At 56.6% G+C, this 14,671-nt stretch overlaps 1 protein-coding gene across 1 annotated transcript; it reads left to right on the top strand.

Moving 5' to 3' along the window:
- The first annotated feature begins 521 nt into the window (after positions 1-521).
- On the top strand, positions 522-13,286 carry TFAP4 (transcription factor AP-4). The gene is made up of 7 exons (XM_029946012.1): positions 522-711; positions 8,725-8,890; positions 9,007-9,105; positions 9,535-9,705; positions 10,282-10,422; positions 10,964-11,116; positions 12,227-13,286. The coding sequence occupies exons 1-7, from the start codon at positions 623-625 to the stop codon at positions 12,419-12,421; spliced, it is 1,014 nt and encodes a 337-aa protein (XP_029801872.1). The 5' UTR covers positions 522-622; the 3' UTR covers positions 12,422-13,286.
- Positions 13,287-14,671: the final 1,385 nt, after the last annotated feature.

Raw genomic sequence — 14,671 nt, 5'->3', positions numbered from 1 at the left:
TTTTCTTTCTCTCTTTCTCTCTCTCTCTCTCTCTCTCTCTCTCTTTTTTTTTTTTTTTTTTGCAACGCTTGCCAACCTGTCAGCTGATGGACCTCATCACCCATAGTGGCGCATGTAGCTCGGCCGCAGCTCGCTCCATTCACGCCGCGCCCCCCCGGCCGGCTCACTGCCCCCGGCTCCCGGTGCTGGGGGGGTAGGGCCGCAGACCCTGGCCGCAACCAGCCCCCGGGGGCCCGCGCCCCTCTCACCCGGGCCTCGCGCCGCCCGGGGGGCGCTGCAAATAGTCCTTTGTTTACATGCAATTCCTTACTCCGCGGAAGGAGGCCGGGGGAGTGCTGAGTTTTCACCAGCTGTTTCCCGCCTTGAAACAGACATCTGATCAGCTGCAAACACACACACACATACACACGCCCGGGGAGGCAGGCCGGAGAGACCTCCCTCCCGCCCCTCCCGCCCGCCTCCCTCCCCTCGCCGCCGCCGCCGCCGCCGCCGCCGCCGCCAGCATCTGGGACCGGCCGTTTCTGCACCTCCGTCCGGCGCTGCCATTTGAATCGGATTTCCATCTTGCATTCTACGGCGAACCGCGGGACCCGGCTCGTGCAGAGGAGGGGGGCCGATCGCTATGGAGTATTTCATGGTGCCCACTCAGAAGGTGCCCTCTTTGCAACATTTCAGGAAAACAGAGAAAGAAGTGATAGGAGGGCTCTGTAGGTGTGTACTCCTCCTCCCCCCCACCTCCTTCCCATGATTGCAGCCCCTGGCCAGCCCGCCTAGGCTGGCGCGCGTGTGCGCACGCATGGCCCGCGCTGCCGACCCCGCTCGCCTTTCTTAGCCTCTGGGGCGGCTACAGCCCCGCGATCTGGGCTTGCGTCGCCGGGGGACCCTCCTCCCCGGGAACGTGGGAACCCCGAGCGGCCCTGGTCACTTTTGTCCGCTGCAGGCGGGCGAGTCGCGACGTTTGTAAATTGCAAACAGACCCACGTGGTTCTGCAGCAGTCCCGGCCATGCTTGGTGCTGGTGGCTTTCCCCCCCGCGCTTCCTCCTCCCCCCTCCCGCGGCGGCTTCCTTCCTCTCCCTCCTTCTTCTCTGTCTCTGGGTGCCCCCTTCCATGGGGGCTTGGGGTGCTCGGGACGCGCGTGGGGCTGGCTGCGCGGTCTGCTACAATGCAGCCACGCCGCAGCTCTGGGCGCGGGGTGGGGGTGGGGGAGGATCGGGGAGCCGGGTGGTGTGTTTGCTGGGAGCAGGACTGCGGCGGGATCGGGGGGCGTGCTCGAGTAGGGGCGCGGGGATGGGTGGGACCCGAGAGGCCGGCGCTGCCGGCCGGGGGCGCCGCGGACTCGGGCACGTTAGCGGCCGCTCTCTTGCTTGCCGCCCGCGCCCGGGCGCTGTTTACTAGCGAGGCCTGGACGTGACTCTGCAGCCCTCTTGGAGTAGGCGGACCTCCGCGCGCCGCCTCTCGGGAGCTGTAGTTCCCCGAGTCCCGCCGGTGCGGCATTGTGGGAGTTGTAGGCGCGCCCGGGCCACGCTTTTCTCGCACAAAGCTCGGCTCCCGCGGGCTGGATGGGCCAGGCAGGCCAGGTGGAGGCCCCTTTTGGGGACAGGGCTCCAGAGGCCGCTCCTGGCCTCATAAGGCTGTTGCCTTCCGCACGCTGGTCTCGGCTGCAAACTTTCCCATACACACCCCTTCTCCACCCCTCCCCCCAATCCCCAGCCCCAGCCATAAACCGAAAGCGTTCTTCAGCCTCCCAGCCGTGTGGGTGCCTGGGTGGGTGATCCCAGGTCCTCGGCTCTCCCCAGAAACCACTTTACTAGTTGGGCCCGAGTCGCTCCAGATCCACCCTTTACCAAAGGGTGATGGATTCGTGTACCACTCTCTTGCCATTTCCCTGGACATTGGTTAAAACGAACATGTCCACAACTCTATGGCCAAGATAAGGGCTTGGGCATCTGCACAGAACATCGCCTGCGGGACACGGCAGTACAGCGGTTGGGGCTCTCCTGTGTGCCCAAGTGTGGGATCTGCAGCCCCAGTACGGCCTTGCTCGGAGCGAAATGGCTCCCTAGGGCTGGGGCCACGTGCTCTGCCGCCCAGGGCAGCTTGGGCGGGGCTTGAGGGAGGAGGAGCTCAGGGCGGTGTGGACCAGGCTGGCGGACACCAAGGACTGCAGAAATGAGGTTGGGGAAGGTTGCTGCTCTTGTATACACACACCCCTCCCCGTAACAGTTTTCAAGTTCAAGTTGGTGGGCAGCCAGAGTGGTGGCCCTTCCACAAGGTCTACCTGGAGGACCTGGCTGTAATAAAAAATTTTTTTTCCTTGCTGCTCTTAATATGTTCTAGGGACTCGTTTTGCTGGATTTTCCTCATTGAATTTTCAATCTTCCTTCTTAGTTAAGCGGCCTTATGATTCCCGTGTGGTATGAGGAAACAGGCTTGAGAAGCAAACAGTTACAGCAAGTGGTGGGACTGGAACTTGAACCCTGATCCCAGAGACCTGCTCCTACCAGGAAGGGCTGGGCACTGGGGAGGTGAGGACAGGACTGGGCAGGACTATCTGTGCTTGATCCTGGGCAGGCTGGGCACAGTAAGACCTCTGGCCGCAAGGCCCGGACCTTATTTGAATCCTCTCTTGGACTTGTAGGACTCTGGCTTCACTCTGACCCTCTCCCAAGCCCCACTTTAGGGGAGTCCAGCAGTCCTCAGGGGCCAAGTGCCCCAGGCGTGAACCTGCTTATCTGTGAGACCCTTGTAAGCTCATGCACTGGGTATGGAGTTGGGGGCTCTCTGTTCATTTTCAGAAGGAGCTGTGGGGGTAGGTGGGATCAAATGTGTGGGCGGGGCGGCACGTTCAGGCTGAGCTGACTGGCTTCTCAAGCTGGTGGACTTTGTTCCATCCCTCAGTGCCTGAAGGATTCCCTGTCTCTCTCATCCTTCTTCCACACCTGCTGGAGGTGCCCATACTGCACAATGGGTCCCCGTGTCTCCCCCATTCCAGTATTCCCCTTCATAGCTGCTCCTGCCCAAGCTGTGTGGTCTTGGACTTGGGTCATCTCAGTGGTCTCCGCTTCTGTAAAATAGAGCACCTGTAAAGGTTGGCTGTGTGTGTGGAAAGCACCTGGTATCTGTTAAAATGGCACTCACACTTTTAGAAGCAGGAGCATGTGGTCTCAGAGTGTTTACCCACTGCTCTTGGTTGGGGGGGAAAGACCCCAGTTCTCAGGAGTTAGAGAACAGCTAGGGGCTTTGGAGTGTGTGCTGGGTCCTTGATCTGTATTTTGTTTTGTTTTGTGTTTATTTTTGAGAGAGAACTTGTGGCAGAGGCGGATGAGAGGTGGGGGGACACAAAAGATCTGAAGCAGACAGCAGAGAGCCTGATGCGGGGCTCCTTGAACTCAAGAGCTGTGAGATCATGAGTCAGAGTTGGAAGCTTAACCAACTGAGCCACCCAGGTACTCCCTTGATCCAGTTTTTATGAGGTACCTACTCTGTGCTAGGAACCAAAACTGGCCCTGTCATAAGAGCTCAGTCTCCTAGCACCACAGAGTCTCATCAGCCCCCGAAGAGAGGTCTTGGGTTTTCCTGGAGTCCTGGGTACAAACTCTGGAAGAAGTTATCCTGTTTTTCCTCAGTCTCTCTCTTTTTTCTTCCTCCCTCCCTCCTCTCTCTCTTTTAATAACCTAAGCATACTCACGACCCCCAAGATTAAAAGTCACATGCTCTGCCAACTGAGCCAGCCAGGTGCCTCTCTTTTCTGTGTCTTTAGTTTTTTTTTTTACGTTTATTTATTTATTTTGAGAGAGAGAGAATAGGGGAGGGGCAGAGAGAGAGAAGGAGACAGAGAATCCCAAACAAGCTCTGTTCAGAACCTGATGCAGGGCTCGATCCCACAAACCATGAGATCATGACCTGAGCCAAAATCCAGAGGATGCGCAATAGACTGAGCCACTCAGGTGCCCCTCATCTGTGTCTTTGAATTTCACCATGAGGGGCGCCTGGGCGGCTCAGTCGGTTAAGTATCCGACTTCAGCTCAGGTCATGATCTCGCAGTTTGTGGGTTTGGGCCCCATGTCAGGCTCTGTTCTGACAGCTAACTCAGATCCTGGAGCCTGTCTTCAGATTCTATGTCTCCCTCTCATGCTGTCTCTGTCTCTCAAGAATAAATAAAAAACAAAAAAATTTTTTTTTAATAATGAGGTTTTGGGTCTATGTGATTTATTTATTTAAAAAAATTTTTTTTAAATGTTTTATTTTTATTTTTGATACAGAGAGAGACAGAGCATGAGAGGGGGAGGGTCAGAGAGAGAAGGAGACACGGAACCGGAAGCAGGCTCCAGGCTCTGAGCTAGCTGTCAGCACAGAGCCCGACGCGGGGCTCGAACCCACCAACATGAGATCTGACCTGAGCTGAAGTCAGAGACCTAGCCGACTGAGCCACCCAGGCGCCCCTAAAAAAATTTTTTTTAATTAATTTCACCATGATTCTATGAAGTGAGGCAATGTTTCCCCATTCCACAGGTGGAGAAACTGAGGCTTTGAAAGATGCAGTAGCTAAGCATGGGGTTCCACAGCTAGTAAGTGGCAGGGGTGGTTTGGACTTGAACACAGTTCAGGGAGGCTCTCTGAGGAGCCGAGGAAGCCTTGGGGAGGGGAGAGGAGGGAGAGGTGTTTCTGATGGGAACAGCTTAGACATGGTCTGCTCTGGGACCAAGAGCAGGGAGCAGGGGTGGCAGGCTGGGCAGAGTGGTGCATGGATACAAGCAGCAGGGCTGGGTGAAGTCCCTGGGCTGGTTCAGTACCTTCTGCAGAGGACGGGTGCCTTGGGCATCCTTGCTGAGGGGCAACCTCTTCCCTTCTGTCTTCCTTTTCGGGTATGGGGGAAGTCCTGTGTGGGCTTTCCCACCTCACACTGTAGACACTGAACAGCAGGTGTGTGAGTGACTTTGGGCAGTGTAAAATGAGAGTTCTCAGTGGCTGATCTGAGGCTGGAGCCAGGCATGGGGGTGTCGGGGGATGGGGGCTACATGCTTTCAGGCTGGGCAGGAAGGACAGGTACAGGTCAGGATCCTGTCTTGAAGAGTGTGCTCCCAGGCGCCTGGGTGGCTTAGTCGGTCAAGTGTCCGATTTTGGCTCAGGTCATGATCGCAGTTCATGGAGATCCAGCCCCGTGTTAGGCTTTATGCTGACAGACCGGAGCCTGGACCCTGCTTCGGATTCTGTTTCTTTCTCTCTCTGCCCTTCTCTAGCTCACAGTCTGTTTCTCTCTCTGTCAGAAATAAATAAAAACATTAAAAAAAAAAAAGAAAGAAGGGAAGGAAGGAAGTGTGCCCCATAACCTCTGGTTGGTTTGCTGGTGTTATTCCCAGGGGGCTGTTTGAGGGTACTCTGGTATTGGGGTGACAATCTTGGTGCCCAGGGCTGGTACCCACACAGTTCTTGGCTTTTGGCTGCCCAGCTCCAGGAGACCGGCTCTCACAGGGCAGTCTGGGAGGGCTAGAAGCAAGGGACACTGGATGTCACTGGACCAGGCTACCTTCATTGCTCACCTGGGAGTCTGAAGTTGATGTGGAGGGGACAGAGGACCTTATAATTGCTGTAAATCATGTTTACATTTTCAAAACTCAGAAAGAAATGTGAGAAACTTTCAGGCATTGACAGAAAAGCCCATTTTATCTAGTACAGTATCAGTGGGATTAGCCATCCATTATAGGAATGGCCGGTGGGTCAGCAATCAGGACCACTGGTTGGCTAGCCCTTCTTCCAATCAGAACTCCCGGTTAGCCGTGATTCCACCAATCAGAATCCCTGATTTGTCAACATTCCACCAATAAGAAACCCTGGTCAGTCCACATTCTATTAAAGAAAATCTCACCTAGTACTTCTGGGGGTATTTAGGTGAGTTACCCTGAGGGTCTTGGTGGCAACCAAAGTTCTCATAAGGAACTGCAGCTTTGGGGTGGAGTTTGTTTTCTGGGACTTAAGTCTGCGCTAGGTTAGCCAGCAGCTGGTTCCTGAACCTGGAAAGTGGGCTGATGGATTTATCAAGAGGAAAAGGATTGATAGAACATTTGGAAGAACCAGGATGAGCCTGCCTCTGCTCCCTGCCTGGGTCCGTCATTCTCCTCTGGTCTCCCCAGCTCCTGCGCATCCTGGGGAGAAGGGGGGAGCTGAGGGTCCGCTCCCTAGAGCAGAGGTTTTCCTGGGCAGATGAGCTGCCTGGCTGGGGAAAGTGGGGCTGAACTCTGGTTTCTGGGGGAGGGGTGTTGGGAGGGGCAGTTGATGGGACCTGGCTGGGAGGCAGTGGGGGCTGGAAAGTGCAGCTGCACCCCACTCTGCCTGACCTTTCATGGGCAAGTCACTTCTGTGCCTGTCCCACTGTCAGGAGGGAGCAAGGGCATTGTCTGCTGAGGCCACAATGGTAAGCAGCGGGGCCATTTGTGAGCCATCGGTAGAGGGTGCTATAAACAGGTGTGGGAGGGGAGCTGAGTTTTGGCTTGGCATCTGCAGGTGCCTGTTAAGCCCTAGTCTGGCTGTCTGACTTTGGGTGCTTCCCTTCCTTGGACCCTGGATTCCTCATTGCAACACAGCCACCCAGCCGGGTGTCCATGGGAGTCAGAGGGGGAATAATGTAAATGTGCTGTGTTAGTATAAAAGGCATGATGGCTGTGCACACCACACACTTTGCCCTTTCTACAGAGGTGACTTCTCTGGCTGGGTGTCTGGCTCTGTGAGACGGTGGGATCAGGGTTCAAGTCCTAGCCCCAGCACTTGCTTGGAGCTGTTCCCTTCCCAAGTCTGTGTCCTCAATCCACACAGGAATCATAAGGCCACTGGACTCAGAGGAAGATGGTGACAATTCAATGAGAAAATTCCAGCAAAACGAGTCAGCATAGAACCCAAGACTTTTTTTTTTTAAGTAAGCTCTTCGTCCAACATGCGGCTCAAACTCACAACCCCAAGAGTTCTACTGAGCCAGCCAGGCTCCGCACCCCACCTCTTTAATCCACCCACCACAGAGGGTCTCAAGGGCACTGCTAGACCAGGGGAGCCTGGACGAGGTTCTAGCTCCCCACAAAGGGCAGGCGAGCCCTACACATCAGGTCTCCAACCTGCATCATCTCCATTGCTCTCTCCAGCCACCCCGTCACCTCCACTATAGGGGCAGGGAAACTGGGAGAAGTGAGGTGCCCCTGGCCCAAAATGGGGACCCAGATGACTGGCAGTCTTACTCTAAAACTCTGTTCCTTCTCACTCTGAGTCCTAAGTCTCATCTATAAGGAAAGGGTCGTGGACCCCCTTACCAGCATCGATATTCCAAGGCCCTGAGACAAAACTGCACCCTAAAGGAGAGGCCCAGGGAGGCTGTGGGGGTGCTGGTGGAGGAGAGGGCTGTCTGTGGACCCCCAGCTGCAGCAGATGGGGAGCCTGCTCTGAGCCCACCCTCCATGGACTACCCTGTCTGTCAGGAGGCGAGGCCAAGGCCCAGGAAGGTGCAAAGACAAGTCTAGGGTCCTGCAGGCCTGGAGTGAGACAGACGGGGTGGGCCGGGGTGGGGGTGGGGGTGGGGCAGGAAAGGCCTTGCCTCTCTCCAGCTGTTGCAGACACATTCTCCTAGGTTTCTCAACAAACCTCTTTCTGTCTGGGGATGGGCACAGGGGCTTGGGCACCTCTTAGAGCCCAGGATCCCCATCGATGGAACAAGGCTGCCCACAGTCCTTTCCCCATTCCGCCAGCACCAGGGGAGTGAGCTCTCTTGGCCCAGGCCTGGAACAGGTCGCCCCGGGAGGGCCCCTCAGGAAGAAGCCAGGGCTGTGGCTTTGGGTGGGGCTGGTGGCCTCTTCTGGGAGCCCAGCATCTGGAAGCCATCAGGAGAGGGGCGGGGGGCGGGGGGAGTTTCAGGAGAGGGCCGGGAAAGGGGGAATGCCTCCTCCAGGCCACACACAGGCCCACCCCACGGGAGCAGTGGCCTTGGGCCCACAGGCCCTGCTGCTGTCTTTGCCTCCTGCCAATGCCTCTGGGCCCATAGCCTCTCCCCCATCTGCTGGCTGCCTTCTCTCTCACCCCACGGGCTGCTGCTCCTGTAAGATGCAATCACATAATATGCAATAACACTGCCCACTGCATGCTGGGAGCCTCTGGCACAGGATAGGCACAGGATAGGCCTGCTTCTTGGGATGGGTGGGTTGGGGGGAAGTGTCTGCAGGGGTGGTGGGCCTGTATCCCGTTCTTGGAGTGATTGCTCCCTGTGTCAGGTTTGGGGCCAGGCTGGGGGCTTACAGAGGATTGTGAGCCGGGGATGTGGCTGTGGGGATGAGGAATGATCTTCCTCAGTCCTGAAGCCTGCAGTGCCGAAGGAGGGGGTCCAGGTGCACAGCAAGGTGCTCAGAGGCATCCCAGGTACAGGTGTGTCCAATTATTCTCTGAGACCACCTGCGTCAGAATCACAGGGATTCTTGTTAACCATTCAGGCTTCTGGGCCGCACCCACAGCTGCCAGAGCCGGGGCAGGACCTGGGGCTGAGCACTTACACCCGGGCATCCCAGGGCATATGGCTCTATCACCTTCCTGATCTGCGCGGGCGTAGGCCTCTGACAGATCTGGCATGGTGTGCGGTGGAGGGAGGAAAGTTACGCTAGGAGCCTGCTGGAGATGAATTGTAAAGACAGGGTCCCACTAGGGCAGGGCGCGGAGGGCACCCAGCCTGAGCATGTCTTTGTCCTTCCCTGCAGCCTCGCCAACATTCCACTAACCCCTGAGACGCAGCGGGACCAGGAGCGGCGGATTCGGAGGGAGATCGCCAACAGCAACGAACGCAGGCGCATGCAGAGCATCAACGCGGGCTTCCAGTCCCTCAAGACCCTCATTCCCCACACAGATGGAGAGAAGCTCAGCAAGGTGGGCTAGGGCCCAGAAGGCTTCCTGGAGGAGGTGGTGGGGTCAAGTGGGGAGAAGAAAGTGAGCTTCGGCAGACGTTGCCCGCCAGGTCCCTGACTTGTCCCTCCCACCCTCAGGCAGCCATTCTCCAGCAGACTGCGGAGTACATCTTCTCCCTGGAGCAGGAGAAGACCAGGCTCCTGCAGCAGAACACACAGCTCAAGCGCTTTATTCAGGTAGCACCCCCTGGAGGCCACCTCCTAGCACAGTGCCCTGCCCCCATGCTGGCTCCGTTTCCCTGATGTGGGCGTGTCCCGGCTCAGTGGTGGCCTGGGACTCCCATGTGGTTGCAGGTTGCATCTTCCCTATTGACCTGCTTACTTCAGGCACTTGCCTTCCTGCCTTGGCCTCAGTTTAGCCATCGGTCATATGCAGTGGGCTGGGCTCTGGAAGGAACCAGATGATTTCTGGAATCACTTTCTGGCCTTTGGGCGTTTGTTGGATTTGCAGAACAGGACTCCTGAGAGCCGGTGCATGCGCACCTGCACTTGACAGCCTTGGGGGGCTGTGAGGGAGCCCCCTCACTCCCCTGTTGGCGGTGGTGGTGGTGGTGTGAGTAGTGTGGGGGTGTCACAGTGCACTCACTGGCCCCTTGGGGTCTCCAGGAGCTGAGTGGCTCCTCCCCCAAGCGGCGGCGGGCAGAGGACAAGGATGAGGGCATCGGCTCGCCGGACATCTGGGAAGACGAGAAGGCCGAGGATCTGCGTCGGGAGATGATCGAGCTTCGGCAGCAGCTGGACAAGGAGCGCTCGGTGCGCATGATGCTGGAGGAGCAGGTGCGGCTCTTGGGTGGACCGCAGACCCGCAGGAGCGCCTGCTTTGTGCCAGGCCTATGAGTTGTGGGCTCTGTGGGAAGCAAAGCAGACAGGTCCCTGCCCTCAGGGGTCGCTTTCTGCATGGGGTGGAGGGACATTTGTCAGAGGATCTCACACGGCTGGAGTAAAGCATGGCTGTGATAAAGGCCATGTACCAGGGAGAGGGGTTTGGGCCATGCCACAGCTTCTCTGTGCAAGTGACTGGAGCTGAAGTGGGGAGGTTGAGTCTTCCAGTTAACCACGCAGAGAGAGAAGGGCGCTCCACGCAGAACTGCCCGGGCTGGGGCTCAAGGTGGGAGGGATCAGGGCACGAGGGAGACCATGGCCGGAGAGGAGATGAGTCACGGCGGGCCTGGCAGGCTGTGCTAAGAACTTTGGTGTCTACCCCAAGGGCGGACCAGCTCCATGTGAGGGTTTGCAGCGGGAGTGAATGGCCTCTTGGCAAAGCGCAGAGCTTGGGGAAGCTGACCGCGGCGGTCCCCAGGGCCCCGCGCAGAGGCTGGGGGTGCCCCCTTGAGCCTGTTGCTCTGCCCCCAGGTGCGCTCGCTGGAGGCCCACATGTACCCAGAGAAGCTCAAGGTGATTGCACAGCAGGTGCAGCTGCAGCAGCAGCAGGAGCAGGTGCGGCTGCTGCACCAGGAGAAGCTGGAGCGGGAGCAGCAGCACCTTCGGACCCAGGTGAGCAGGCCGCGCCTGCCAGGGGCTCTGCGGGGCCGAGTCCGGGGCTCGGGGTCCGGCGCTCCCGGGTGCCAGGTGTCCTGCATACATCATTACATCGAGTCCTCGTAGCAGCCCTTCGAGGCCAGAGCTTTTATTCTCGACTTTCCTGATGGCAAAACAGAGGCACAGAAAGGTTAAATTGCACGCTCACTCACGACCCTCGGCGACCCGGCTGTCTAAACCCAGAGACCACACTCTGCCCACCACCGTATTTGTTAGATGCTGCCGTGCCTGCTTGGCGCTGGGGAGGGAAGGGGCCACAGGCTCTCAGACGCCTGGAGGTCCCTCTGCACCACCTTTTCCTCATTTCTTAAAATAAGAGCGGTGGGCCGCCCACTGACCAGGTCCCTGGGAGTGAAGGAGTGCGGGGGCGGGGCGGTGGACAGAGGCTCTGTCTGAGGCAGTGTTTGGGGGCCGTCCCCTGTCCTCAGTGAGGGTCAGCAGGGAGAGGGCAGTTCCTGGAATCTTCGGGAAAAGACTGAGGGCCTGTGTCTTGCAGCTGCTGCCTGCCCCGGCCCCCACCCACCACCCCACCGTGATCGTGCCGGCGCCACCCCCTCCCTCCCACCACATCAACGTCGTCACCATGGGCCCCTCCTCGGTCATCAACTCTGTTTCCACGTCCCGGCAAAATCTGGACACGATTGTGCAGGTACCTGGGCTTGGGGAGGGGGCAACATGTTGACGGGAGATATGTGAGAGCCAGAGGCTGTAGGGGATCGAGACGGGGCTTGAATACAGGAGGAAGGAGGTCTGGCAGCTGAACGTCTCCACCCCCAAGTCTCCCTTTCTGTGTCTGTGGTCGGAGGTGGCTCTGGAGAAGATCTAGGGCAGAGAGGGGGACAGCATGGTCTGGAAGACCTTGTCTCTTCCCTCAGTGGCGTTTGCTGCGTGGGCTCTTTGCTCCCTTAGCCTCCTGGTGTCAGATTCCTGCACCCAGCTCTTGCTTGGCTCCAGAACCTCCTCTCGGCTCCCTCTGCCAGGACCTGGGATGGGGTGCAGGTGGCAGTGGCTGGGTTGGGGATAGTTAAGCCTCCTGCACAGATAACGAGCAGCGTGGGTCAGGTCTGAAGTCTGCTGTGCCCCACTTTGAGTGGCATCCCTTGGGAGAACCCAACAGCATCCCAAGGAAAGAAAAACAACAAAACAAAAACAAAACCCGCCAACCCCTGCAACATTAGTTGCACATGAATGCAGCAAATTGAAGAATAAAGTTAATAACAGAGACATCCCATAAGTGAACAGGTAGAGTTTTAAAACTTTTTTATTTTAATGTTTTTTTCTTTTTCTTTTGAGAGAGAGAGAGAGAGAGAGAGAGAGACAGCGTGAGCAGGAGAGGGTCAGAGAGAGAGGGAGACACAGAATCTGAAGCAGGCTCCAGGCTCTGAGCCGTCAGCACAGAGCCCGAGTCAGGGCTCGAACCCATGAACCAGGAGATCATGACGTGAGCCGAAGTCGGACGCTCAACCGACTGAGCCACCCAGGCGCCCTGAAGACTTTGAGATATGTAAATGAGAGATGCATGTGACTTCTAGGTGGCCCTGACCTGTGATCGCCAAGGCGTTTTCCAGCTCAGCAGAGGAGTTCCAAATGTGTTTCCCCTGTATTCTGGCAGGCCGGCTGCTGGCTTGCCGGGCTTATTTCTGGGGGGGGGGGGGGGGGGGGGGGGTGGGGGTGTGTGGGTGTGTGTGTGTGTGTACAGGGCACAGTGGCCGTCCCAGCGTCCCCAGCCGCCCTCATCGCAGCCTGTCTCTCCCCGCAGGCGATCCAGCACATCGAGGGCACCCAGGAAAGGCAGGAGCAGGAGGAGGAGCAGCGACGAGCCGTCATCGTGAAGCCGGGCCGCAGCTGCCCCGAGGCCCACACCTCCGACACGGCCTCCGATTCAGAGGCCTCGGACAGCGACGCCATGGACCAGAGCCGGGAGGAGCCAGCAGGGAACGGGGGGCTTCCCTGACCACCCCCCAGCCCTCCTCTCCCCTCTTGGGGCTGGAGGGGGCCGGGGGGCAGCTACAGGGAGAAAACGCAGGTGAACGAGTGAGGAATTTTTACAAAATTACGACGTCATTTGGGTCTCTTTTATGACCTCTTTTTCAATACTGTAAATCGACCTTTGAGCGAAGCCACCCGACCTGAGGTCCCCGGGGGCTGGGGTGGCAGGAGTGTGTTGGGAGCACCGGGACCCCTGGGGCTGGGCCTCGCCCCGGAGGCTGGGGGAAGCTGACACAGGTGCCTGGCCTCTCTCCGCCAAAAAGCATTTTTTCACTTAAATGTGTTTTGAAGAACAGGGAAAAAAATCAAACAAAACCCCAAGGTATGCTGCCCTCCCCAGAGCCAGCCCTAGACCGGCAGTTTTTGACTCCTTCCCTCCTCTTTTTGGTTTTTTCCTTTCTCCTTTAAGCACTTACATGGGTTGGGGGTCTGGCTGGGTCGGGGCTCTCTGGGGACCCGGGGGTCTACGTTGCTTCTCGGTTGGGGTTTGCTGCTGCCCTTCTCCCCTCCCCTCCCGGCCTCGGCTCAGCGCCAGGATTTCCCCATCACCACCCAGCCTCACCCCTCCCTCCGGGGTTCCCATCTTCCACCCCAAAAATGTCTTTGTCTCTCTCTTTTTGTTTTGTTTGTTGTTGGTTCTTTTTGGTTTTGGTTTTTATCTTTTTTGTTTTTTTGTTTCTTTTTGTTTTTGTTTTTGTTTTTTTTTACAATTTTGAGGTCTTTGTGTTCAAGGAGAAGCTATTATATTTTGTTAAGAAAGTGGGGGGAAAAACCAAGAGGCCACTGTGCCTTTATAAAGAAACAAAATAAAGTTTGTACTTTGTTTTTTAGATTCCGTGTCTGTGGAGTGTGGGCTGTCCTGAGGAGCTGGGAAAGGGTATGGGGGTGCCCGGGGGCCCATCGGCGGGGCCTGGACGTGGCTGAGCACAGAGACTCCCCCCTGCGGGAGTGTGGTGTTGCGATGAGGAATCAGGGTCCAGACTCCCAGGGATGATTCCTGGGATTGTCCAAAGATGGGAGATGGCGTTGGGAGCCAGAGGGGCGGCTCCCAGCGCCTTGTGGGGGGACAAGGAGAGAATGAACCAGCAAGCCACAGCTTCCCATCTCTTAGAGAACTGACAAGGATGTGCAGGGTCCTGGTAGTCCCTAGACTTTGCTACTTCCTCATCTTGCGTAACCTCCCTAAACCTCAGTCTCCCCATCTATAGAAAGGAAGTCAGCTCCTTGGGCGAGCTGGTTCATCTTTGAGCATCAGGTTCTTCATCTGAAGTTGGAAATTAGTCGCACAGGGGCCTTTCATCTTATTTGGTAGGGTGGTAGACCTTTAACTTTTTTTTTTGGAGCAAGAGTGGGGAAGGGACAGAAAGAGGGAGAGAGAGAGAATCCAAGGCAGCCTCTGTACCATCAGCGCAGGGCTTGACGCAGGGCTCATGAGCCGTGAGATCATGACCTGAGTCAAAACCAAGAGTCAGACACAACCGATGAGCCACCTAGGCGCCCCGGACCTATAACTCTCTTAATCCTCTGTGACCAGAGCCACCTTTACAAAGTGCTCCCCTTGGCTTGCTTTTCCTCATGCACATACCGGGACAGGTATGTGGGGGCTGAGGGCAGAGCGGAATAGCCAGTTTACATCTCACCCCTACAAGGAATGCTTCTAGACATTGAATAGAAAGGTAGGCAGGAGGCTGAACCTTTTTTTTTGTTTGTTTATTTTTGAGACAGAGACAGAGCACAAGTAGGGGGGAGGGGTGGAGAGAGAGGGACACAGAATCGGAAGCGGGCTCCGGGCTCTGAGCTGTCAGCACAGAGCCTAACGCGGGGCTCGAACCCATGGACCGTGAGATCATGACCTGAGCCGAAGCCGGACACCCAACCAACTGAGCCACCCAGGCACCCCGATCTTTCTTTTTTAATAGAAATTGTAATATATATATTTTTAGGTGAAATTCAAATAACTTTAAGTATTTTAAAATGAACAATTCAGAGGCATTTAGTATATTCACATTGTGTACAACTGCCACCTCCGTTCATTTCTAAAACATTTCTATCACTCCAAAATGAACCTCTTAGCCCCAAATGGGTCTCTCCCCATTCTTCCCTCCTCCCAGCTCTTGGTAAGCGCCAATCTGCTTTCAGTTTTTAGTGTCAAAAAAGATTTTTTTAAACATTTATTTATTTTTGAGAAGAGAGAGAGAGAGAGACAGAGTGTGAG

This window comes from Suricata suricatta, chromosome 8 (assembly GCF_006229205.1).
Source record: "Suricata suricatta isolate VVHF042 chromosome 8, meerkat_22Aug2017_6uvM2_HiC, whole genome shotgun sequence".
Taxonomy (NCBI): Eukaryota; Metazoa; Chordata; class Mammalia; order Carnivora; family Herpestidae; genus Suricata; species Suricata suricatta.
Note: the sequence above shows the minus strand (reverse complement) of the source record. Positions and strands in the feature narration are given on the sequence as shown.

Bases quoted from the DNA above. Each gene is read 5' to 3' on its own strand.
- TFAP4 (XM_029946012.1), top strand. From the start codon at position 623: ATGGAGTATTTCATGGTGCCCACTCAGAAGGTGCCCTCTTTGCAACAT. The intron at 9,106-9,534 runs GTAGCACCCCCT...TGGGGTCTCCAG, and splicing joins AGCTCAAGCGCTTTATTCAG to GAGCTGAGTGGCTCCTCCCC. The intron at 9,706-10,281 runs GTGCGGCTCTTG...CTCTGCCCCCAG, and splicing joins GCATGATGCTGGAGGAGCAG to GTGCGCTCGCTGGAGGCCCA.